The sequence below is a fragment of the Pyrus communis genome, chromosome 8 (genome assembly GCF_041283825.1).
Source record: "Pyrus communis isolate YQ-2024b chromosome 8, ASM4128382v1, whole genome shotgun sequence".
NCBI classification, from domain to species: Eukaryota; Viridiplantae; Streptophyta; class Magnoliopsida; order Rosales; family Rosaceae; genus Pyrus; species Pyrus communis.
Window position 1 is genome coordinate 16667238 of NC_142572.1, and position 26246 is coordinate 16693483.

At 40.6% G+C, this 26246-nt stretch overlaps 1 protein-coding gene across 2 annotated transcripts in view; it reads right to left on the reverse strand.

Annotated features, from left to right (window-relative positions):
- LOC137716879 (uncharacterized) overlaps positions 1-25355 on the reverse strand; it is a 47410-nt gene extending 22055 nt beyond the window's left edge. The window contains exons 1-11 of one of the 2 annotated variants that reach the window (XM_068456236.2): positions 24441-25354; positions 22949-24106; positions 21650-22798; positions 21514-21555; positions 21185-21261; positions 20309-20393; positions 20122-20205; positions 19893-19994; positions 19712-19810; positions 17991-19179; positions 17060-17881 (exon numbers count right to left, since the gene is read on the reverse strand). In XM_068456236.2, coding sequence (XP_068312337.2) covers positions 19069-19179; positions 19712-19810; positions 19893-19994; positions 20122-20205; positions 20309-20393; positions 21185-21261; positions 21514-21555; positions 21650-22798; positions 22949-24106; positions 24441-25196 — 3663 coding nt within the window. In that variant the 5' untranslated portion in view covers positions 25197-25354 and the 3' untranslated portion in view covers positions 17060-17881; positions 17991-19068. Of the gene's footprint in view, positions 1-17059; positions 17882-17990; positions 19180-19711; positions 19811-19892; positions 19995-20121; positions 20206-20308; positions 20394-21184; positions 21262-21513; positions 21556-21649; positions 22799-22948; positions 24107-24440 lie in introns of those variants that run through there. The other variant, XM_088698609.1, reaches the window with a different exon arrangement.
- Positions 25356-26246: the final 891 nt, after the last annotated feature.

Here is a 26246-nt window from a genome sequence, read left to right on the forward strand (position 1 = left end):
GACGATGCTCTTCAAAAACAAATGGCCAACCTGAGCAGGTCACCTTTTGTAGACAAGATCGAGCAAACAGAGCCACCGTGGAAGTTCAACCTGCCACATTTCACCTTGTTCAAAGGAAATGAAGATCCGAATAGACACTTGATGCACAACCGAAGTGCCATGACCCTCTAAGCCAACAACAACGCGTTCATATGCAAAATCTTTGCCACGACACTCCAAGGCGAGATGCAAGACCAGTTCCACACCCTGTCGCCACGTTCAATCCAGAACTTTAACGAACTTTCCTTGGTTTTCACTAAGGAATATTTGTCCTACCGTTTAATGAAAAAGAAGTCTGACCACCTTTTCAACATGAAGAATGGCCCGAATGAATCACTCGGTACATACGTCAAAAGATTCAAGGTGGAGAATGCGAAGATTGTCGGATGCAATGACCGCATCGCATACTCAGCATTCCGAAAAAGGCTTCCAGTAGATAAGCCAATTTTCAGAGAATTGATTATAGGCGAGAACTTGTCCCTGGCAAACTCTTATGCTTTGGTAAAAAAGCATTCCTTCTGGGACTAAGAAAAACTCTCCCAAAAGCCGCTCGAGCAGCCGTGCAAAAACTCGGAAACGACTCAAACGAAGGCGAGCGATAAACTGCTCAGCAACAAAAACAGACCATGAAACACATACAAGGACCAGTCTCCAAGGGACACACATAGGGACCGATCCCCAGCAAAGGGAGTCATAGCGCCTAAGACATACACCAAGTTCTCAGTCCCAATCAACCAGATCCTTTGCGACCTTAAGGATAATTCGTGGTTTAACACGCCACCACCTATGAAGGGGGACACCTCTAAGAATAACCAAACAAAGTACTGCGCATTCCATAGAGGTCCCGGGCACATAACCAATAATTTCACCATGTGGAAAACGTACCTTAAGCAACTCGTGAAAGAAGGCAAGTATAACCAGTATGTCAACAGACCAGCTGCCCAGCCAAAGAGAGAAGCAGATGCCAATGCCGAACCCCTAACCAAGACAATTTGAATCAACGGAATCTTTGATGAATTCGAGCATTTGGGGGCCACCAATAACTCCAAGAAGATGAAGATTCAACAAGCGAGATCGATCTATCAGGTTCAAGCTATAGATGTTGTACCTGGACCAATTGTCGGTTTCATTGAGCAGGATGTTGAGGGAGTAAACTTTCCTCACGATGATGCCTTGGTAATTTTTGTATAACTGTCCCATGCCATCGTTAACAGAATTATGGTGGACAACGGCAGCTTAATCAACATCCTACAACTATCAGTCATCCAAAAAATGGGCTTGGAAAGCACAATCCAACGAAAAACAGAGGTCTTGACCAGATTAAACGAACTCACCTCAACTGTTATTAGCATTATCACACTTGATGTAACCAGCCAACCGATTGTCTCATTGTAAACCTTCATGATCGTCAGCAACCCATCTCCTCATAATGGGATATTGAGTCGACCCTGGCTAGTGAAGATTAAAGCTGTGACCTCGATTGAGTATCAGAAAATCTGATTTCGAATCCCAGGATGAGCAGTCGGAAAGATTAAGGGCAACCAGGCCATGTCCAGGAGATGTACTGTACAAGTTTTGAAAGAATCAAAGAATAAGTTTTTCGCTTTAGCAGTAATAGCTGAAGTGCAGAAAGATAACTCTATCTCGGCCACATAGCAATTACAGCAGGCAGGTCAAGAAGATGGCGTCAAGGTCGACAATGCCTTGAAAGATGAATTAGGATGGAAACTCGAAGAAGATGTCGAAGACATCATTTTTTACCCCCACCAGCTGAAAAAGACGATTAGGATCGCTTACGTCTGAGCCCGACGGAGAAGGAAGAACTCACAGCTTTCTTTAGGGAAAATTACGACGTCTTCGCATGGTCACCCTTTGACATGCCCAATATTGATCCAGTGTTAGCTTGTCACAAGGTGCACGTTGATCCGCTACCAAACCTGTGATCCAGAAAATGCCACATTTCACACCCGAGCGAGTAGCAATTATTGAGGCGGAGATCAACAAGCTGCTAGAGGCCGGATTCATTGAGAAAATGATGCACTTAGCATGGTTGGCCAACATCGTGCTAGTGACGAAAAAAGAAAAGGGCAAATGGAGAGTATGCGTGGATTACACCGACCTCAATAAAGCATGCCCTAAAGACAACTACCTGGTTCCCCGAATTAGCCTGCTCGTTGACTCAACATCCAGGAACTAGTTGATCAACTTCTTAGACGCGTACTCAGTCTACAATTAGATTGCCATGCACAAGCCTAACAAAGAAAGGACCACATTCGTGATCGAGCGAGGCACATACTGCTACAAGGTCATGCTCTTTGGCCTCAAGAACGCATGAGCAACCTACCAACGACTCGTAAACACGATGTTCAAGAAACAGATCGGAGTCACCATGGAAGTCTACTTCAACGACATCATGGTGAAAGGCAAACAGCGGTCATACCACATTCGCAACTTAGCAGAGACTTTTACTATATTCCGAGAATACAACATAAAGCTTAACCCAGCTAAATGTACTTTTGGCATCTTCTCAGGCCAATTCTTAGGGTACCTTGTAACCCAACGAGGAATCCAGGCTCATCCAAGACAGATCAGAGCGATCCTGGATATGAAATCACTCACGACTCTGAAGAAGATCCAAATTCTGACCAGACGAGCAGTCGCACTCAATCGTTTCTTTTTGCAATCCACTGACCGATATAAGTCCCTCTTCAAGGCAATAAAAAATACACAGAATGACAAGTGAGACGATGAGTGCGAGAAAACATTTCAGGACCTGAAGCAGTACCTGACGTCACATTCACTACTATCCAAGCCGGAAGTAGCAGAGAACCTGTACATTTATCTGGCGGTATCAAAAGTAGCAGTAAGCTCTGCCCTCATACAAGAAAAGCTGGAGGCCCAACTACCTGTATTTTATACATCCAAAGCTCCCCTTGATGCGGAAACCAAATACCCAAATATTGAAAAGCTAATTTTGGTGATAGTTATTGTAACTCGAAAACTCAGACCTTACTTCCAAGAGCATCCGGTCATTGTCATGACCTAGTACCCACTGCGACTTGTTTTGCATAGTCCAGACGCTTCCTAACAAATGATGAAGTGGGCGTTGGAATTGGGCCAATACAGCTTAGTATACCAACCTCGCACGGTGATAACAGCCCAGATGTTGGCGGACTTTATAGCATAATTCACCCTAAGCCTGAAGGATGCAGCAACACAGCCCGAAAATGCCTAAGAGGTAGCCGAGCACACTATAGGATCAGGGGCAAGCCTAGTTTTTACTACTCCGAACGGCTCAATGCTCAAGCAGGCAATCATTCTAAGCTTTAAGGCGTCAAACAACGAAACAGAGTATGAAGCCCTACTGGCAGGTCTCTAATTGGCAAAAGACCTAGCGGTGAAAAAGCTCGCAATCTATTCAGATTCCCAGCTAATCACCAACCAAACCTAAAGGGAGCGCAACAAAGCATCCAAGGATGGCCCGATACTTAAGAAGGTACGAGAACAGCCAGCGACATTCCAGGGGTACACACTCACTCAGGTTTCACGAGCAGAAAATGCCCACATAGACACACTAGCAAGCCTAGACTCCATGCTAAACCATTAGTTCAGGCGCTCCATCCCAGTCGAGTACTTAGAAAAACCAAGCATAGATGACGAACTAGCGATCCAGGTGGCGCAGATTAGCACAACGGTTCACAGTTCATGGGCAAAGACTTGGAAAAATTCTTAAAAAAATATGGCATCAAGCAGCACATGTCCATGCCCCGGTATCCGCAGGGCAACGAGCAGGCTGAGACGTCCAACAAGGACATCTTTGACTGCCTTAAGAAGACTCTCTTAAGAAGACTCTCCCTGGGGCATGGTTTTGAGGCGATCATTTATCTCAACATCGTGGTGCTAAGCATCAACACTGTACTGCCAAACTTCAATCAGAACAAAAGGAGATGGCCACCAACTTAGACTTGGCAGAGGAAGAGCGTCAGAAAGTTATCACCCGCATTGCGGCCTATCAGCAGCAGTTCTTCTCCAGCTATAACAAGAGGGCAAAAATCTGGCAGTTCCAACCATGAGACTTAGTCCTCAAAAAAGCCTTCATCACCGCCCAACGAGAAGGCTAAAAAAAAAAGCTTTCATCTGGGAAAGTCTGTACAAAATCAGCCGAGTAGGCAAAAAATGGCAGCTACACCCTCATCACTATGAGCGTCAAAGAAATGGACAAACAATGGAATGCCTGCAACCTGAGGAAGTACTACGTACGACATCCCACCATTTCTTGGACCCCGTTTAAGACAAAAAAGTTCGAAGACTTAAGCAGCTTGACGAACAAGACCTTGCATGTTGAGAATTATCAGTTGTTATGCCATTACTGCTTACGAGCAAAGTTAATAAAAGGCTTTATTTTCCATGAAGATTGAATGAATTATTCATAAGCCTGGGCCAAATGCATAAACAAACTGACCAACCCTGTGACAAGCAAAAAACACCCGCAGCCCTACAGACATAACATAAACTCTCCAGCTCGATAGGGTTAACTAATTCCTCGACACCCACATAGGTATTTTACTCCTGTGACAAGTAGAAGACGTCCGCTGCCCCGTAAACATGGTGTAAACATTCCAACGTGAAAGGGTAAACCAATTCCCCAACACCCACATGGGTATTTTATTCCCGTGACAAGTAGAAGACGTTATCTACCCATTTAGACACGGCGTATGCTCTCAAATACGAGAAGGTAAACTAATCCGGAATACCCAGACGTGGATAAGTGGTACGACTGCTCAGTTTCCCCTGAATACATTGATTACTTGAGCTGGAGACTCCCAGAATTAGCCACAATAACCCTTCCCTTAAAATAGACTTTGCCAATTGAAGGATTCAATTCTGCCGGATCTTGGGTCTTTAACGGGAAGAGACGTTAAGTGTAGGACCCCTGCCTATAAAAGAATTTGCGTGACAAGATAGTCCGTCCTCAACGTGTAAATCTTCATGAAGTGGCTTGGTTTTAAAGTGTTGTAATACTAGTTAAGCGACCTGCAGACTCAAGTTGCGACTCGGAAAAATATGGTTTTTGAGGCACGATTTTGCCTACACCTTATGCCTAAAACGCCTCCGAGATGCCAGGGACAACGCCTAAAGTGGTTACGCGAGTCGTTTGCTTTTGTAAGTAAGACGCCCAGCAAATGACCCCACGGCTGGCAATCCAAGGCAATCCATAAGCCGAGACTTACACCTACTATGACTACGCGAACTCGCCTACTTACTTAAAAGCAGCATTTCTGGCTAATAGTCTACAATTTAAGTTTTGCTGGAAAAAGTTGAGGTACGACTATAGTAGCTACGCGAACCTTCTCTGCTTCCTATGAGAAGCATGAGTCTAGTCGACGATTCTATAAGTTAAACACTTCGCAACACACCCCGGGAGGGCCAAGGCTTCATAAACCAGTTAAAAGCTAAAATACAACCATAGTGGCCATAAAAACTCCTCTACTTTCTACGTGAAGCACATATTCGACCGCTGGCCCTAGAGGTTAAAAATTTCACAATACATCCCAAGAAGGCTAAAGCTCACGAAGCCATCCAAAGCCGAGATTCACAACTATAGTAGCTACGCAAACTCACCTGCTCCATGCAGAAGTATGAGTCCAGCTGACAACTCTATGAGTTAAAAAAATTTGCACTTTTCCTCTTACAGGTAAAACTCTATGAGCATCAAAGCCAAAAATGAAGCTTAAAGTGACCACACGGGTCAACTGCTCCATCGAAGTAGCCAGCTCAACCGCCCATCTCACATTAAAGTTTTGCAAGCAAGGCTCAAGAAGCCCCGAAGCCGAAACTAAAACCTAAGTGATGACGTGGGATCAACTGCTTTGTTGAAGCAGCTCACCCAGTCGCCCGTCATACAGTAAAGTTTCATGAAAGACATGACGAAATAGAAGGATGAAGCAAAAACAAGGAAAGTTGTTTATTAAATTTCTAGCAAATTGATAAACCGGCTCAAAGGCCAACAAAGTTCAAGCAAAGCAAAACAAAAAGGAAAATAAGAAAACTTTTAAGTTTAAGCAAAAAGACTATTCATGGGCAGTCTGCGCAACCACATGTTCCTCGACTACCACGCCTTTAGCAGCCGTACTGCTCTTAGCAACCAAAGTTTCCATCAGCTCATCCTCAGCCACCCCTGCCGGGATTGCCTGACCCTTAGCTGTTCCACCAAAGGCAACCTCAAATGAGAAATCAAGCAAATCAACTGGAGAAATGGAAAAAGTCTCGAAGTCCTTCTCAAAAAACTTATAATCAGACGGCATACCCTAATGATGGTTTACACAGCTAAGCTTGTAGAAATCGGCCTGACAAAAAACAAGCGCTACTTCATGACCAGGCTTGATGATGCTTAAACTAGGCTTGTTGAGGTTTACACAGTTAACCTTAACAAGCCTAGTCTAAGCACCCTACAGCTCATCCAGTCCCTTTTTTAGGTTCTCGCTAGCAAACAACGCACCTTGTAGATCGACTTCCTTGGACTCAAGTTTACTGACAACCTCCTTGAGACGAGACACTTCAGCATGCATGAAGATAAGCTTTTCGTCCTTAGCAAAACATGCAGATGGTAGCTCTGAATTGACACGTTTAAGGTCCTCGACCACTGGAGAAACACTACTGACTTCCTTCTCTACAGCTTCCAACATCGCCTGAGTCGCATTAAGCCTACCATTCAAATGGGCAACCTCCTGATGAGCGATCACCAGCTACAAAGAAGTGGGAGTAGAGACATTAGACCCTTTCAAAACGGCGAGTTCAGATTCAAGCTTCTTGATCTTTTCAACAGCTGAGCGAAGCTGAGCCACCAACGCCACTTCGGCCTCTTTAGCACACTTGACAGCATCCTGATTAACGAGCATAGACTTAGTTGCCAGGATCAAAGTCTTATGCATTGTAGCAATCAGGGATGATCTTCTTGAATAGGCAGGACGCTTCGCAAATGAGTCTCGACGAATGACAACTTTCCCAACACTGTCAACAAACTTGGCACATGCATCGACGTCTTCGAGCAGGTCAGCATTCAGCAGTGCACAAACCTCGGGAAACTCACTAACCTCAAACTCAATGGATCTCTCATAACTACCTGTGCAAAATTTCCCCTTCTCAGCAGACGAGTTAGTCACGGCAGAAGGAGGAGCAGGCCCAAGCACCACCTTAGCAGCGAAATCCACCTTCCCGCTTTTCATAGCGGCGAGCCTCTCAAAAGCAGAACCAAACTTAGCTCCTGGCGGACGCTTCGATACAAACCCAGATACCGAAGGTGGTACTGAACTCTTTCGCTGGGCAAGTCTCTCAGCAATGGATATGGCCACCTTTGGAGTAGCAGGTTTCACAAGCTCAGGCTTAACGGTCTTCTTCACCCCATTGGGGGAAGTTAAATCAATGACAAACTTCTTGACAGCAGATGAGCTCCCATGAGCAGCAGAAGAAATCCTTGGCTTCTTCTTGGCCAAAGGCTCACAAGCAAGTGAGGAAGATATTTTCTTTCCACCCTTATTGGCAGTAGGCTCTACAGCAGCGATTGGGCGAGTCAACGCCTCCTCATTTATCCGCTTTATTTTTTCCTTCGGAGGTAGGACACCTTTCTCCCAACGAATAGGGCTGAGCAGCCAACGCCACTCATGGTACTCAACAGGAATGTCCAAGGCAATGTGTACTTTCTTCATATCTACCGAAGTCCTTAGAGTTGAGCCAAACTCTGAATCTACACAAAGTAAGAAAGATGATCAATAAATTGAAGTCATGAAGCAGCTCAACAAAAATTTAAGCAGGACAAGAATGAAGCAATTCACTTACCACTGATAAAGGTAGTTGGGACATGCAGCTCAAGAGAAAAGTCAAACTCCCACTCTCCACTCACCTCCAAGGTGTCTCTCATCCACTCATGATCACCTTTGCTAGAAGTATCGAACAACCTAGGACGAGACCTCAGCTGCCTCACACCTTCCTTGTGGTTGATCTCAAAGAAGTACCAAAACTCATTTATGGTTAAACTAAGATACAAAAACCTGCTCAAGTTCGAAAATCCCACCATCGTAAGAACTACATTTGGGGAGCACTGAGCAGGCGAGCATTTCATGGAGCAAATCACCTCTTGGAAAAGACGCGACATGGGAAAAGTAAATCCCAACACAAAGTAGTACAGATGGAATTTGATAGCTCTCTTCCTAGCAGAGACACCTTCACTGCATAGTTCATGGCTGTTATCATTTTTCGACCGCTTGACGCAAACCTTTGATGGAATTGCATGCTTGTACGCCTCAAGAAAATCCTGAAACAGTTCGTCAGAATTGATCTTGACATGTGCAGCCTTAAAGTAACCCACCTTGCCAGAAAAACCATCTTTACGATATACAGGTGGAGGATATTCGTCACTTTTGCAATCGGAGGAAGACAACTCAAAGTCTCTACAAAAAGTACAAGGAAAAATACTTAGAAGGCAGCTCGTAAAAAAAAAAAAAAAAAAAAAGGACCGTAAAGCCCAGAGTCCCAGCTCATCCACATGGATAGGCCGCAAAGGGCCCAGCTCATGCTCCAGTTCGCCTTACACGCGGTCCAAGCTGCTCGACCCAGCAGGAAGGGAAGTTCGCGCCTCTTTCCTCTCTTCTCCTTCACGCGCCAGACGCCCCAAGAAGCAAACTCAGGCCTCACGACCTAGGTCATACGCACAAGAGGGCCAGTCCACGCTGGTCCCTCTTCTTCTCTTCCCGCCTGCGTAGGCTCCAACCCAGCAACCATGAAGACCTGGGCCAAGCCGGTCTCCCCATGCCAACCAACCCTCTTGCCGCACCACCTCCAGCCCCGTGGCATCCTTGCCACGCAATTCACACCTCTTTGGCACCCACCAAGCCAATTTTTCAAGTCTCGAGACTCCCAAAAAATTGAAGAAAAAGAAAATTCGAATTTTTCTTACCTTGGTGCGGCACGGAGAAGAAGAACAACAACATGAGACGACTCTTTGCAAAGGCAAGAAAAGAAGAACGCTAGGGGAGGGGGAATAAAAATTTCCTTTGGCTTCTCTTCCTTGTTGGAATAAGGATTGCTCTCCAAATTTATTTAGTCCCCTGCTTAAGGCAAAATTAAATAAGTATTGAGGGTAATTATTTTTCGTTTCCTAAAATAATTCTATCTCCAAATTAAGAAAGAAGATCAAATTCAAATTGGGAAACAACTCTACAAGCCTAAGCAGCTTGGAATTCCTAAACCTACTATCATTTTCCTGCGTGCAGCATAGTAGGTGTGGGGGCATTTGTGGAGCCTAAAATAATCCCAAAAATTCTGGAGGCGACACATGGACTTTTATTCAAGAAAGACAAGATTGCCCTCAATAAATGGGCAGGCTTCTCAGATGCTCCCACGCGCAGCTCACATCCCTGAAGGACTCAACAGCTGAACACAACTACCCACAGCTCACAATATATCTCCATTAAACACTATACGGTCGGTCTTATCCCTATAAATACCCTATATTCTACCAAATTTTCAGAGCTTTTGCAAGCTTAAAAAAGCCTAAAACATTTTACTCCATCAGATAAACTAACTTGGGCATTGGAAATCCGTTGACCTAACCCCCCCCCCCCCCACATCGTGGGTTTGTGAGGCTTAGGTCTTTGATCAAATGTGTTGATTGTTTTGCAGGTTTATTTTCGTTAAGACTGAAAACGGCGAAAATTTGCATCGACAAATGTATGAGAGATAATTGAGAGAATCAAGCTTCTAAGATTTCTTAGATGATTCCATCAGTCACAATACAAGCCGTATATATAGCTAGTAGTAGTAGCTCAGCATGTAAGCTAGCACCATAACCACCTAACTTCCTAACTAATTTGACAGATGATGTGGCGCTGATGTATTACATTTCTTAATTGCCATACATGATGATGTGACAACATTATCACAGTCTTCATCCCCCTTCAATCTCAGTTCGGATTCTACAGCTTGAGATTGTAACCATGCTTGATAAAAGCAAGACTATGTAAACCCTTAGTTAATACATTCACAGTTTGCTCTTCAGTTGGTATGTATTGGATATGTAAATCTCCTTGCTGCACTATCGCTCTTACAAAATTATGGTATGTATCAAGGTGTTTAATCCTTGAATGAAACACTGAATTTTCAATTAATGCAATAACAGACATATTATCGCAGTAAATAACAAGTGGACTATGAACAAATATCTTTAAATCCTTCAATATATTCCTTATCCAGGCTATATTAGCTACAGTGTGTGCCAAAGCTTTGTATTCGGCTTCAGTTGAACTTTGAGAAACTGAGCTTTGTTTCTTTAATTGCCACGAAATTGGATTATTGCCCAAGTGAACCACATATCTTGTGATTGATCTTCGAGTATTCAAATCCGCAGCCTAATCTAAATCTAAGAATGCATTGACTAGAGTAACCATATCTTCATTAAAACTGATTCCAATGTTGATTGTCCCTTGAAGGTACCTTAGGATCCCTTTAACAGCTCCAAAATGCATATCAGTTGGTGTAAACATGAACTGACATACAATATTTACTGCAAATGCAATATCTGGCCTAGTGAAGGTTATATATTGTAATGAACCAACTAAACTTTTATACATTGACGGATTTGTGAATAACTCTCATTTTGTTTGCAGTATTTGATGATGTGGCTTACACGGGGTATTTGCAGGTTTACAAGAGTCTATTCCTGCCTTGTGGATTAAATCCCTGACATACTTGGACTGGTTTACAAATATGTTTCCATTACTTTGATATTGGACCTGTAATCCCAGAAAATAAGTAAGTTTTCCCATATCCTTCAACTCAAAGACTTATGATAATTCTTGCACCACTTTTTGAACTTTTGTAGCATTCAAACCAGTCAAAATAAAATCATCCACATATAATAATAGGATGATAATATCTGATCCATCTTGTTTAACAAAGAAACTAGTATCTAAGGCTGAAGCTTTGAAACCCAAGACTGTCAAATAGGTAGTGAATTTCGAATTCCATGCTCTTGGTGCATGTTTCAATCCATATAAGGACTTAATCAACTTACAAACATGAGAGGGATAAAATGGATCAACAAAGCCTTGAGACTGCTTCATGTATACCCCCTCTTGCAAATCTCCATGCAGAAATGCATTTTTAATATCCAATTGCCTGAGACTCTAGCTATTGGTAGCAGCTAAAGCTAGGATGATTCTCACAGTGGTGTGCCTTACAACTGGACTAAAAGTATCCAGATAATCAATGTCATGTTCTTGAGAAAAACCTTGAGCTACCAACCTTGCTTTATACCTTGACACACTGCCATCTAGATTCTTCTTAACCTTGTACACCTATTTACTCCCTACAATTGCTCTATCTTAAGGTGGTGGAGCTAAAACCTATGTCCCTTAAGCTTTAAGAGAGTCATACTCTTCTTGCATTGTTGTTTTCCATTGTGGTATAGTTGCTGATTTTTGAAATATTGAAGGTTCAAGTACATCAGAAATTTCAAAAACAAATGAATACCCACCAATGAATGGTTCTTCATCTGTAATTTGCAAAAATTGTAACTGAGGACAAGCTGCAACCAATGCAGCATAATTTATTCCTTTAATTGCTCCACTCTTTAGTCTAGTAAGCATCGAATGAGTTGAAGTGACAGGTTGCTAAATTGCATCAAAGGGAGACAAATTTGGAAGACATACCTCAAGTTAAGATTCTAAATGGACAGGTAATATAGATATTGTACCAGAGTGATAGTATGATAGGGAGAGATGCTGTGAAGATGTTGATGATGTGATATCATTGCTCTTGTGCAACACTCCAGAACTGTCAACTTCTTCTGTGTTTTGAACTGTTTCATGAATATCAGGACTATCAGAACCTGCACTTACATCACTAGTTGTGATAGACATTGAGTTGAGGTTTTGAAAACAGTGTTGAAGTTGTGCAGAAGTAGATGATCTAACACTTGGAACTTGTAAATGTATTAGAAGTTGTGCAGAAGTGTCGGCATGTTATGTTATATGTAAACGTTTCTTCTCTGGTGTAACCCAAAATCGTACAGCTTCACCTTCAGGTGATATACCCTATATTTCTTCTCTGGTGTAACCCAGAGTCGTAGAGCTGCACTTTCAGGTGATGGACCCTATATTTCTTCTCTAGCGTAACCCAGAGTCGTATTGCTTCACCTTCAGGTGATGGACCCACTACATATACATATATATATATATATATATTTGTTTCTTCTCTGGCATAACCCAGAGTCGTACAGCTTCACATTCGAGTGATGGACCCATTACATATACATATACATATATATATATATATGTATGTATATGTTTCTTCTCTAGCGTAACTCAAAGTCGTATAGCTTCACCTTCGGGTGATGGACCCTATATTTCTTCACTTGCGTATCCCAGTGTCATACAGCTTTACCTTCGGGTGATAGTTACGCCTTCAGGCCACTATGATACCCCTAGTTGAGTACATAATTGATGTGATTTACGGATTTGCTTTTAGGCGACTATATTACCTTTACTGAGCACAGGTGCTCTGGATTCTACGTACTTGTCTTACGAACGTTTTTCATGGCATGCTAGAGTTTTCAGAAAACCTATTATGTAGTACTATACATATGTGTTTTCAAAATAGGGGGTTAGTATGTTCAGAAAGAAAATGGTTTTCTTATTATTAGTATTATTATTATAAACTTTGGTTCACTCATCCTATGTTTTACACCCCCTTCAGGAGTTAGAATAAAGGCACATGATCCCGGTGTCAGGGCACTTATGCATAGGTATCTTTGAGTCTTCTTTGTATAGGACCCATTCCTTTGTTCGTATCTTTTTATAATAATTCTTTCACATTATACTTGATTAGCTGTATGCTCTGAACACACTCCTGCATTGGCATTTTTCTTTCTAATTACATATTTTCTTTGTAAGCATGTTTAAAATGGCTTCGTCACCCTCGGGTGTCGACCAGCACTTGCCCATCCTGCTTTTAGAAGGATATTGGGATCGGGGCATGTCAATCAAAATTTAGATGGATCCCTATCTTTTATCTCTAGACTCGCGGCCACACTGTATTTATTACTTGGATCTAGACTTTGTAATTTCATTATATAATTTCTCTGAACTTAAATGCTGCCTATGGTTTTGGACATGTTGAATTTAGAAATGTTGCCTAGGGTTTTGGACAGGCTGAATTTAGAAGGGGTGCGATATCCACACACCCCATTTTACTTCTCACACACCTTTTTAATTTTCGGCTCAAAGAACTTAAATTATCAAGGGGTGTGTGGATAGCATACCCCATTTAGAAATGTTGCCTAGGCCAATATGGAGAGAATAAAAAAAATGATATAAACTATTTTTCTAATCAATTTAATTCTTAAATTTTCACGTATTGAATTACAAATACAAAGTATAATATGAAATTTATATAACTCATTAATTTTGATGAGTTTGCAAACGCAAAGAGAAGTCATAAATTAAAAATGCTCATGTTTATGTGTCAGTAAATACATAAAAGTTAGGAATTGAAATGATTCTACTACCCAAACGTTTATTGACTTCAAGGATCGAAATCAAAACTAGGTTCGATTACTATAACAAAATAATTTATAGAATTTTTTCAACTATTTAGGAGTAAAATTTTCAAAAGAAAAATATTACTTTGATAATAATACCATTATAATTTCTTAAAAATATTTTTTGCTATATATTTGGTTGAGACTTGAAGCCATTGCTGGAAGTTCCAGAAGCACAGAACTCAAGTCTTAGAAGTGAGCTGCCATAACCAAACCGTCAGCCACTGGAACTTGACCATAAATTGTTAATGTTTAGGCCAAAAGTTTACTACGCCTTATGGTCAGTGATCCAGTATAAAAAGCATTTATCGGTCAGTATTTAAATATGTCTCTAAATTACCAAGAGTTTTTCGATTGTCGGTTCGCGATCTTTAAGGACGCAAATTTTGTCGACCAGTTGCATTGTTGATCGTGGCATGTGTGGCTCATGAATTTTTGAACCCATTTGCTACTTAATTATTACAATTAATGCTAATGTTATATGTTAATGTATGTTTTTTTGTTGAGAGGGGACAGGAGGTCAAAGAAGCAGGGGGTTTTATATTCCTTGATAAGCTGACCTCCCACGTTGCATCGCTTCCTTTACGAAGGCTTTCAATTTCACTGTTACTTATCATATATCAATAATATATTATCAATTAAAAACGTTAGATATTGTAAAAAGGTTGTGCTATTCATAACTTCTTTTTACTTTTTATATATTTTTTTAATTTTTAATTGTCGAATCAGATGAATTAAATAAGATTACAGGATAAAAATTAATAAAAATTGTCTGAAAAATTAAAAACTGTGCAAATAGCACACCCGATTATAAAGTAAATCTCCCCTTATCTTTTGTTGGATTATCATACTAATTAGTGGGGGTGGTTTTGGTACATTACCGTACCAAAACCTTTATACCAATTACCATACCAAATATTTGATACGACAAAATCTATTACCATTACCGTACCAAACTTTCGGTATACCGAATATCGATATACCAAATAGTTTGGTTGGTATGGTGTGGTATGCTAATAGTAATTGCCACTTTGTTTTACACCACTTAGTTTGTCTAAAATCTAATATTTTTTTAATTAATGTAGAAGTGTAAAAAATATATAAACGCTTGTAATGACAAGCTTTACAACTTTCGTGAAGAGCTTAACTTTGAAATTCGCCATTATAATCATATAAATTATAGATCAAAATTTAACCGTTGATTGTTGTTTGCATTTACCCCTCATTTTTCTCATCAAATTTTGTTTTTTTTTTTATTTTCTTTTTTGAAAACATGATTTATTAGAGGATGTAGGAAGATAAATGGTTGGAATCGTTGATATTATGTTCAGAGTTTTACAATTAGTAAAACTATTGCTTAATGTTTATAAAGTTTCTACAAACTAGATGACATCAACTCATATTTCAGTTAACCGTAAATATCGAAACGCGATATCAAAGATCTGAATTGTTCATCTTCTTACATTCGTCAGATGATCATGTTTTCAAAAAGGAAAATTTTTAAAATGAAATTCAGTAAGAAGAATAAAATGTAAATGACAATTGATGGTTAAATATAAATTTAAGGTTTATGGATTATAGCATTGAATTTTGAAGCTGACATCTTCATGAAAGTTGTAAAGCTTGTCACTATAAGTGATTATATATATATATATATATATTTACATTTTTTACACTTCTACAATAATTATTATTAATTTTATTAATTTTGCCCTCAAATAATTATATGAATAAATACATAATATAATATTAATAATATTGATAGGTATGGTATACCACCGATATTGGTTTTGGATACCAATACTGTACCGAAATAGTATAATATGGTACAAATACCGTACCATTACCAATTGGTATAAATATTTGGTAATAATTTGGTATGGTATGGTTGGTAGGGTGGTTGGTGAGGTAATTTGGTAAAAAATTTCATCCCTACTAATTAGTCTAATTTATGTTCTGCATCTTGTTTGACTTTCCCACTTGATCCGACTGGGAATCTGAATTGGTCTTAAGCAGCGCGTGTTCCTAAACTCACTGTCATAGTAGAGCATTTTATATCTTTATTTATTTATTAAAGTAGACAAGTTAGTAACTTCGCCATAATAATTAATCTTTTCGGGAGTAGAGAAGATTCATAGAGACATTTCAACATCTCTTTACCCACTAGACAATAGTGTGATCCAAGAGTGTCAAAAAATCAAATCCAACAAGTGTTGTGTGAAATACAGACTTGAAATTCGTCCTTAATCACTGAGTCATCCCATAAAGGTTTTATCTTTTTGTTTTTTTAATTTACTATATTACTATTATTAAGGTGAATGGAGAGTTCAAAACAATTAAAATAATTTGGGAGAAAGAGGAAATTTCAAACCGGACGCATATGTTAAAGCCTAACACCATATCAACTGAGATATTAGACCACGTACTAGAGCATTTATCTAAACAATTAAATAAAATAAAATAAAACGATAATACAAATACAGTAATACAACTGGAATAATTTGGTGGAGTGATTTTTTTTTTTCTGGTGTAATCATCAAATTCTTATGTCGCGTTATTATTCCACCCGTAATACAACACGAATTATTTATGTATGTATCGATACTATGTTTAAATCCATGAAGTGTCATCCCAGTCATCGACCCATACAAATCAAAAGAAGTTTAAAATTGCCATCTCTGAGTTAACTCAGTAATAATTCAGTATCAATATTCTTGCATTTGTTGACATATTATTCCCTTAAAACTATCTAGTTGCAGTTGGGTGCTTTCTCAATCCCCTTATACATCATCCTAAGCGTTACGGAAGAAAAGTATACAAGGCATCCTCGTCTTCTCTCTAGATCAGTGATGCACTGGTGTTAAAGCCTGGTTTGGTACTGAGATGATTCTGAAAAAAGCTGGTATCAAAAAAAGCTGGGAGCTGTTTTTGTGTTTGGTAAACATTCAGCTTCAGCTTTTTTTCATAGTTTTGAGTGAAAAAAAGCCAAAAACAAGAAGCTGCAAAACCCAGCTTTGAAAAACTGGTTTTTTTTCACATCTGTTTTACATAAAAGTTTACCAAACACTATAATACTGCTTTTTTTTTTCAAAAGCACTTTTACAAAAAAGTTTACCAAACACTCTGCTGCTTTATTTCACAGCTGCTTATTCTCACAGCACAGCAGAAGCAGTTTTTTTTCAAAGCACAGCAATACCAAACCAGCCCTAAGCCTTTCGAAAAATCACCTTCTACACAAAAATGAGTCCACCCTAGACCAATGCTACCTGATAACAGAACAGAAAACCGTTGTTACCGACCGCTGCTGTGACACAAATGCACCAGAAAATGCAAGGATGAATTTAGCAACCAATGTTTGAAAGCAGAGCTATTAATATCTGAGAAATTCAAAAAAAGAAGGGAGAAAATAAATTTAGACAGTCTTACCGATAAGTGATCTCCCGAGCAGTTTGATTCAGATTACTTGGGCTCTAGGATGATCAAACGAACTATCTGCCCCAAATACCGAAATGATTTTGTTGTTTCTTTAAAGCATTTGTTTTTGTCATCTCGAGTCCAATGCTGCAGTCGCAAAACAAAAATTTCCAACTTCTAAGTACTAAGAAATAAATACAAAAACCCCAAACTCCCTTCCTTCCAGCAACTTCTCAGATACCTGAAATTCACCAATCCAAGTTTGCAGAATGCAAAAGTAGTTACTAGTCAGTTGATCCCGTCCTGTAAAAAAGCACTAGAAAAAACCTCATCTTTCCGCACAAAGATCAAAACTTTCATGCCTCAACAAAACGGGCTGCAAGTAGTCAATAACTTGGAGACCCTCTACTCTACATCAATGCATTGTATTTTAAGTGGCTTAGTCTTAGAGTCGCACACTAAATTCCGTTACATATCCCCCCGCAAATTCAGCAATGTATGTCATTCGTTGATGCACTCTAGAATTTACGCAACTTCAGCAACACCGCCTCAGAATTCAGAACATTAACATAAATTTCAAGACTTTGAATCATTTAGGCAAGATTAAAGAATCCTGAAAACTCGAAAAGTACCCGTCTTGCAATGACCTGCCCACCAGCTATATGCGAAAAGTAGATTTTGTAGAAGTGGCAGAGGAACAATGGAGCAGAATATTCTGCAAGCCCCTCCAAATACTTGGCATAAGAAACTCCTGGATTGCTGGGTTCCGGAATCACATTGCCCTGCTGCTTAAACCATTCGAGATCTCCCGAAAGACACTCCTAAAATATGCATCTAAATTGAAAAAACAAATATCCAATAATTTGTAATTAAAATTCCCAATTGATTTTTTTTTTTTTAAAAAGACGGTGAATTGATGAAATGAAATCAGCCACAAACTCACAAGCGACGCCGTTTGATTCATCGACAATGCGCTCGACGGTGTCAAATACGAGCCTGCTGTCCACCAAGAACTTGATAAACCCTTCCAAGCTCCGCCGCCAAGTCTCCGTTTCACCCCCGTCGCCGTCGGCATCCGATTCCGAGCTATTGTCCACGGCACGGGCATTATCGTCATTCCGACCATCACCGTCATCGTCATCAGAAGAAGAATTGTTACCGTTGGTGCTCAATTTATTATCTCCTCGGTGATGCCTTTGCTCTCTCCCGGGTACTGCTTCCGGTACCTCATCGTCCTCCGCACCACCGGCGGCACCGTTCCGGTGTTCGCAGTCTAAACAATCGGCGCAGACAGAGACGTGGAAGCGGCGGTGTTCGAGTCGGAGCAACGGAGCGGCAGAGCTCGACGACGGGCCTTTGTCGTTAAAATTGTCGAGGGCTTATTCGACGAGTGAGGGCGTGGAAAGACGAAATGGGCCATTGATGCCGAGACGGCTTTCTCCATTAACATCGACGACATCGTTAACGGTGTTAAGTTGCAAACTGTGTCACACTGTCTCGAATATTTGCTACTTTTATAATTTTACATCCACAACATTTATTTTCAAATAATTACAGGCCGCCTTCAAGTCAACAAAATTTTCTGCTCCCCGCTTTGCGAGGGTCAGGAAGACGTCAATCGTATGCGGCGGAGTGCTACATAATCTTTCACAAATACATATGGACAGACTCTGAAATGTTACACCTATTATGCATATGATACACAATACAACAGATGCTTTTTTTCTACAAAATTCAAAAATCTTAATGATACAACAATGCTAACAGAGTACAAAGAATAATGGTTATGCAACTCTGGGTGGTGGAGAGTACAGAAATCTGATCTGTCAAAACTATGGACGAACTCTGATGTGTCAAAATTATGCTTTTGCCTCCGCTTCCGCCTCCACCTCCGCCCAGGAATGACTCGGGGTTACCTGATCCCTTTGGATGAAAATCCACCGGTGACTCCTGGCACGCTTGGATTTGGAACATTCGTGAACATAATTCCTGAGGCAGAATCCCTTTACGCAACTGCCTGTTCATTTCTGGCTTGCTTTCAGCTTCCGCAAAAACTGTAATATCTCTGTATATGAGGGATCGCTGCGGCTGAGTGGTTTGCACGAGTTTATGTGATCTGTTGAGTCTAGTACCTGTTCCAAAGTTACAAAATTAATGCCGAAAATAAACAGACATGCAGAATATGGAACACTTATTACTGGAAGCAAATTATAGGGCTGGTTTGGTATTGCTGTGCTTCGAAAAAAAACTACTTTTGCTGTGCTGTGAGAATAAGCAGTGAAATAAAGCAGCAGAGTGTTTGGTAAACTTTTTTGTAAAAGTGCTTTGGAAAAAAAAAAAAAAAAAAAAAAAAAAAAAAAGCAGCATTATAGTGTTTGGTAAACTTTTATATAAAATAGATGTGAAAAAAAGCCGGTTTTTCAAAGCTGGGTTTTGCAGCTTCTTGTTTTTGGCTTTTTTTCACCCAAAACTGTGAAAAAAAGCTGAAGCTGAATGTTTACCAAACACAAAAACAGCTCCCAGCTTTTTTTTATACCAGTTTTTTTTTCAGAATCACCTCAGTACCAAAGCAGGCCATAGTCTAGGGTTTGTTAGTATCATTTTTTTAGGCAGATGACCTAACCGATTTTTTAGTGATCCACATTTGTTTGCAATCATACTTACAACGAGATCGCCAAATCCAGGATATGCTGATTCAATTGGTACAATTTCCATCCGGAAGGCCCATCCGCCGTAACCTTCAACAATTGGAGTTACCTTGGTCTGCAAAAGGAGTCATTACCTAATTAACAAGTTCACAAAATCGCAAATTGACACAAGCACCACCACAAAACTTTAGAGGTACCTCACAGAAACTGAGGACTTGAAGCATCCCCTTCTTGTGAAGCTGACGGATAAAGTCATTAAGCTCTACTAATCTTGGAGATCCACTTCTTAGCTCCCCTATCTACGAAACATCAAGAAGTGATTCTATCAACATCAATACAGCAAGATTTGCTGGTCCAAACATTCAGAACCAGCGATCTGATACTATAGGGAAGAAAACGTTTAGGTTGTAAACATCATATACTAACAGTCGGTGCTGGGCGAAACACAAATCCCATTCTCCAAGGCATGTCAGCTAGTTTGCTTCCAAAATGTGGGCAGCTATAGAAAACCTGAAGCGAGCATAAAACACTAGAGTTCTCATATAGAAAATGATAATAAACAGGTGAAGAACAGCCTTGTAGGTGAATTGTTCAATTATAGAAAGGTGCGTACAACTCCAATGGTGTTTTTCACGAGGTTATTGATATTATCTGCTCTTGCTTTATGCAGTATCTGCTTGACAACCAGACCTCCCATGCTGCAAACAAGAGAAAGCTAGTAGATTATTGCATTAAAAAATAGAATCATCTATAAATTATATTGTATAAAAACTTAGTAATAAAAGGATGCTATGAACTGTTTACCCAAAAAATAGAAAATCAATCAAATGCCTCTAGCAAAACCTTTTTTTATTAAAAAACTCGTAGACAACTTTCTTTATCATCAAGGACACCTTTTTGTATTATTAAGGACACTTTCTTTATTACTAAGGATCTCATGAAGGGCAACTCAATTTTGTTTTTCGTCCTTATAATACAATACATGTTCTTAATAATAAGAAAAGTTGACTAAGTGTTTTTCAATAAAAAGAGTTTTGTGAGGGACTTTTTATTAGTTCTCCCAAAAAACAAAGGATGCTGTGAACCAAAATAAAGAGAAAGATTGGTTGCATTATTTACTGCACTAAATTGAAGTTGAGAAAAGGAAGACACAATAAAAGACTATATCCTTTGGTTGTGAGACTGTGTACCACATTTGGTGTTTACCAGAAAGTTCATTTAAAAGAAAAACGTCTGCAGCACCTGCTTCTTTTACTTCTGTTTTGTTTTTTCGGGGATACAAAAAACTCCGACAACACACAAGACCTCAAAGACATCCTTAAATCGGTCAAAGTTAGAACTCGAAATTGAAAAAATAGAGAGAGAGTGCATTTTATATGTGTGTGTGTGTGTGATGACAAAAAAATATATGTCATGGCTACTGTATGATTAAACCGAAAATGGCACATCAGTGGGATAGATTTGAACACACAAGCAACACTGTACAGACCTGTGAGTCACGAAAACAACAGGTCGATTCCCAATACCTGCAGAAACAAGCTTCTCTAACAGCATCGAGCTAACTTCCTGCACAATCCAAAAACAAAGGAAGACAATTGGAAACTGCAAGGAGCTAAAAAACATCTAGATCAGCTACAGGCTCAAACATGACTTGTTGGTGAAACCAAAGATCATTGCCTAAAATTAAGTCATGCACAGATTCATATGTTCTACAAATCAATAAACTCCTGAAGTCATTAGAATCTGAATCACTAGCAATGAAGAGAATGCTCTTAACACCCTATAGAAACCAATTCCTGTCAACCAAAAAGCACTGACCTGAAGAGGCAGGCTAGCACCGGACCACTGTGTTAGATTTGTCTGCATATAACATTCAGATAAAGAGTTAGATGCCAATGAGGGGACCAGCCTACAAGAAAATAATAAATTTAATACAACAATCACAAGAACAAACCTTGTATTTAAGGGTAAACATACGAGCTCGAGGAAAGTCAGATGAAAGCCATTCACCTGGCCAGAATGTTCCTAGCTTTCCCGCTTCCTGGTCAATCTTCTCTACTAAGCCAGACTTGGTGGATGACTTGTCCTCGGATATGCGCCAAGTCTTATAAGGGCCTCCACGGAGGCCATGGACAAAAACAATATCCAGCAGAGGCTCCCTTGTGGCTGCATTACTACGAGATGCATCCATAGAACTGGATATGTTAACATCATCTGAAATTCTGGACACAGATTTATCCACACTCTCAACAGAATTTACTTGATCCGAAGAGGATGCATCCCTTGGACTTGTGTCTTGGTCACTTTTTTCAGGGCAATTCCAATGGGGAAGTTCAGGATTGATTAAGAATATCATGTCATCATAACGGGGGCAATTTTTGTTTCCATTTGCAATACCAGCATTGGGAACATCACCATTTGCAGAATCTCTTTGGCGTCCGCAAAATATATTTATAAGTGTTTTTCTAGCATAACTTTGAATTTTAAGATCACTACAACCTGAGATCTTACCGTTAGCACAATCCTCAAGCCATTTACACCAAGTTTTATCTGCTATTATGACTCTCTGGACTTTTGGATGTATTGAAAGAATAGTCAAGAGCCTCGCTGCATGCCTACGGATGTGAGCTGTGGGTGGAACTTGGACACTAGATTGACCATTACTATCTGGAATAGATGACTCTTTAGAAACATAGGAGGTTCGCTCTTGTGCCTCAAGCGTCTTAGAAGCATCATACGCTTCTATGGCAGCAAATTTCTCATAATCATCACATAACAAAAACCGTCTCAGCAAACTTAAGACTCCAAAATCTGTTAGTTTCTCCTGACATAAAGAATCGTCAGCACAAACTTCAGTCAGTGCTTTGATTCCCTTCAGAGTTGCCACTGCAGAATCTGCCGCATTAACCTTAGGCAAACTATCTTTCTTTAGGGTTTTAAATGGCCCAGAAAAAGGTTCAGCGGACAGAAGATCTGCCAGTGGAAATGTATCAATAGAATCAGTGGTTGTTCCCAGCTGATTTCCTGCTAGATTAACAACAGCTGCCAATAACTGATTAGAAGTCTGTGCAGCAAAAAGCATGTTTGACTGATCAATTTGTGTCTGCAAAAGAAAAATTCAGGTCAATATGTACATTCTAAACAAAACTAGATGAGAGAAACGAAATTGAAGTGGTTTCAGCATAAAGAAAAATTGGAAGCAACATTCTTAAAGATACAAAAGAATTTCCAAACAGGAAATAAGAATGCTGACCTTCACATTCACAGATCTAGCCTGAGGGGTTCCTTTAACTGATGCCTTTTTCAAAGTGAGAATTTCAGTAAGTAGAATAGCTAACCATCCCTGAGAAATGGGTACAGAGTATGGTCCATAGTCTTCGAGAATGCTAGAAAGGATTTTTATCGCTGACAAACGTAATGTGTCAGAAGAAGGTTTTCCAAACACCCAACAAAGTAATACAGCAGACCACCTTTGGCCTTCTTCAAGAGGTAAATGCAAGTCCCCAGAACAAAGCAATTCCAATGCCCTTGACAATGCTTCTTGCACATCATTATGCTTCATCGTTCGCTTCGCAATGTCTCTTATCAGATGAAGACCCTTTTCCATCACTATCTTCCGCGCTTCAGGGCTCCTCTCAACAGAAATCAAGAATGCTGACAAAGCCACCCGAGCCAAAGGAATGTCTTCGTTTTTAGTTGCCTGAGAAACAGTAGAAAGAAGACTGGAACTCCAATCAGAAACTGAATCGTTCAGGGGTAGATTCTGATCCTCTAATAGCAACCGAGCCACCAAACTTCCGTGCCATTTGACTGATCTCTCAGGCGCCATTAAAGCAGTCATAATAGCTTGCCCATCTGCATCCAGTTCCTGTATTCGTGACCTATTCACTTCTGATGCCATCGCCCAGTTTGCCAATGCCCATGTAGCAAAAGGAACAGCAACATGTTGACAATTCAAATCATCCCAGAGGCCAGGAACAACAGCAGAAGACAGATTACTCTGTGCTAGAGAACTGGCATGCATATTTTGCAGGACAAGATTATGAGGATTAACCCTTCCAGATCCCAACTCACTAGTATCAGCACTTCCCAGCTTCACAACTCCATTTTTTCTTGATAGGCCTAAAACTGATGTACCCCCGAGAACTTTAATACCAATCCCCTTGATTCCACTGTCACCATCTTCGTCATCTTCATTTTCATGTGACTCGTCCAAACGCATGCCACCTTCTTCAATAACTTGAATGGCAGCTGCTATATCCTGCGTTTCAGCATTCGCCGACAGGAATGGCTTCAAGGACACTTTTTCTAAACTATCACAGTTGGCTGTGACGATATCCATAATGGCAGCTACAAGCATGCTCCTCCCTTTCAAATTTTCAGAAACATCAAGTGAACTACGCCTTGCACGCTGCTCTGACAGAAATTCCATTGATTAATACTAAAAACAGAACTAAACTCATCAACAAACTCGGTTATGAAGGTCGAGTGATGTTAATTAAAATGGGGCACAAAGGATCCTACCCATGCTCACTGGAAATTGCCTCAAAGCATTTCCCTATTGAAAGTTATCGTCTTTGTCATGTTGATCTCGGTTACTATCCTAGTGCACAGAATTTTCAATAGAAAGACAATGCCAGTGTTCATAACGAAAAACGAACTCAATGCCGCAAACGCTAAGGGTCCAAACTTTTCCTAATTCGAAAAAATCAACGAAATTCAAGAGAAGAATGGAGAAAGCTTACATTCTTAGACGGATGAGGCTGGCAGGAGAAAATGAACCTAAAGAGATTGGGAACAGCGCCGGGCCTGCCGAGCACGGCGGCGGACACATTAGGATCAGAGATCAAGAAGGCGAGAGCTCTAGCCGACTCGGCCTGGGTCCCACACCCATCCCTAGGGACAGCCACCGACTCGAGCAGCCAATCGACAACGGCGCCACCTCCAGCCCCAACAAGGGCGGCCCTTCGGCTGGCATTGGCGGCGGCAATATCGGCAAGGAACGCAGCGACCCGGAGCTCGAAGCCGGAGCGGACCTCGTGGTTGGCAGAGGACAAAATGGAGCTGAGAGAGTGCCAGAGAACGGAGGCGGCGACGCCGGTCTGTTTAGCGTGGTGGAGAAACTTCCTGAACGACTCGGTGGATTTGAGGACGGCATGTCGTACTCCGTTATATACAGGATTCGACGACTTGTCGTCGCAGTCCGTCGAAACGACGACGTACAAGGCGATCAGGGCGGAGGCGAGAGCGCCGGAGAGCGCGATGGCGGCGGTGCGAGGGAGAGCGGAAGCGCCAGGGACAGAATACAGAGGGTTTAAGCGGCGGTGGATAACAGACGGAGGATGCGGGACTTGGTCGGAATTCTTGAGATTGTTGGGGGGCTCGTCGGCGTTTCTGGAAGCGGAAGAGGAAAACAAGCGGGCGGGATTGTGATGACGGTGGTGGTGGGGGAAGAGGTGGAGGCAGTGGCGGCGGGTTGTGTAACAGAGGCGGAGCAACATTTGGGGAATTGGGGATTGTGGTGGGAAATGATTAGTTTCTGTTTGGGGGAAAAGAGGGAAGGTGTTGGGGATGGAGGCTTTCCATGGCGGGAGGAAATTTGGCGATTTGTACGGAGAAGTGTTTAAGTGAAAAAGAAGGGTCTACAGAAACAGGAATTTTCCTAGGGGAGATGCGAACCTCTTCCCCAAGTAACGGTATGGACCTGGGCTTTGCTTGGTTTTCCTCTTTTTCTATTTTTTTTTTTTTTTTGGGTCAAAATTTTTTGTTTATTTTATTAAAGCCCAAGTTAAAGCCCTTTTGCTCAGTCAGTATTATTGTATGTGGAGTTTCGCTACCGCACATGAGCCACATGGACATCAGTTGAACAAATCAAATCTTAGCGACTCGTTTTCATTTAAAATAAAAAATATGGAAGGTCGAGATTTGTTTAAATCAACTGATGCGCAAGGAATGCGCATGTGTAGGAGGGAAGTTCTCTTATTGTATGCTTAATTAGAATAAGAAGAAATTAGAATGAGTAGTCATTGGATTAAGAAAGGAAACATAATGAACACTAGCAACCGGTATAAACGCTATACGTGTGCAATTCAATTTTCTTTCCATTATGGTATGAGTTACATGAACTTATGAAAAACAATTACTAACATTAGTGAAATAAAACCAAACTTGTGAGTTATGCAATAATTTCAAAATTTTATAATAATTTGTAAAGATATTATTACATGCAACACTAAAATCATCACTAACTTCAGTACTTCGGATGAGGATCCTCCCCGGATCCCCTTTGTGGGGATCCTAGGGATACTCACATCATAGTCATTCATCGTACATCATGTAGCCAGTTTTCATCAGATATTATTTGTGTTTAATTTTTAAATAAAAAAAAGTCAAATGATTTCTGACTGCACGATGTACGATGAATGGCTAAGATGTGAAAATCTCTAGAATTCCCATAGTTTGGATCCGGATGGGATCCAAATCCTAGTACATCTCCCAAAAGTTGTATAATATGAAACTCTACTTGGATGAAACCAAACCCTGCAACAAAG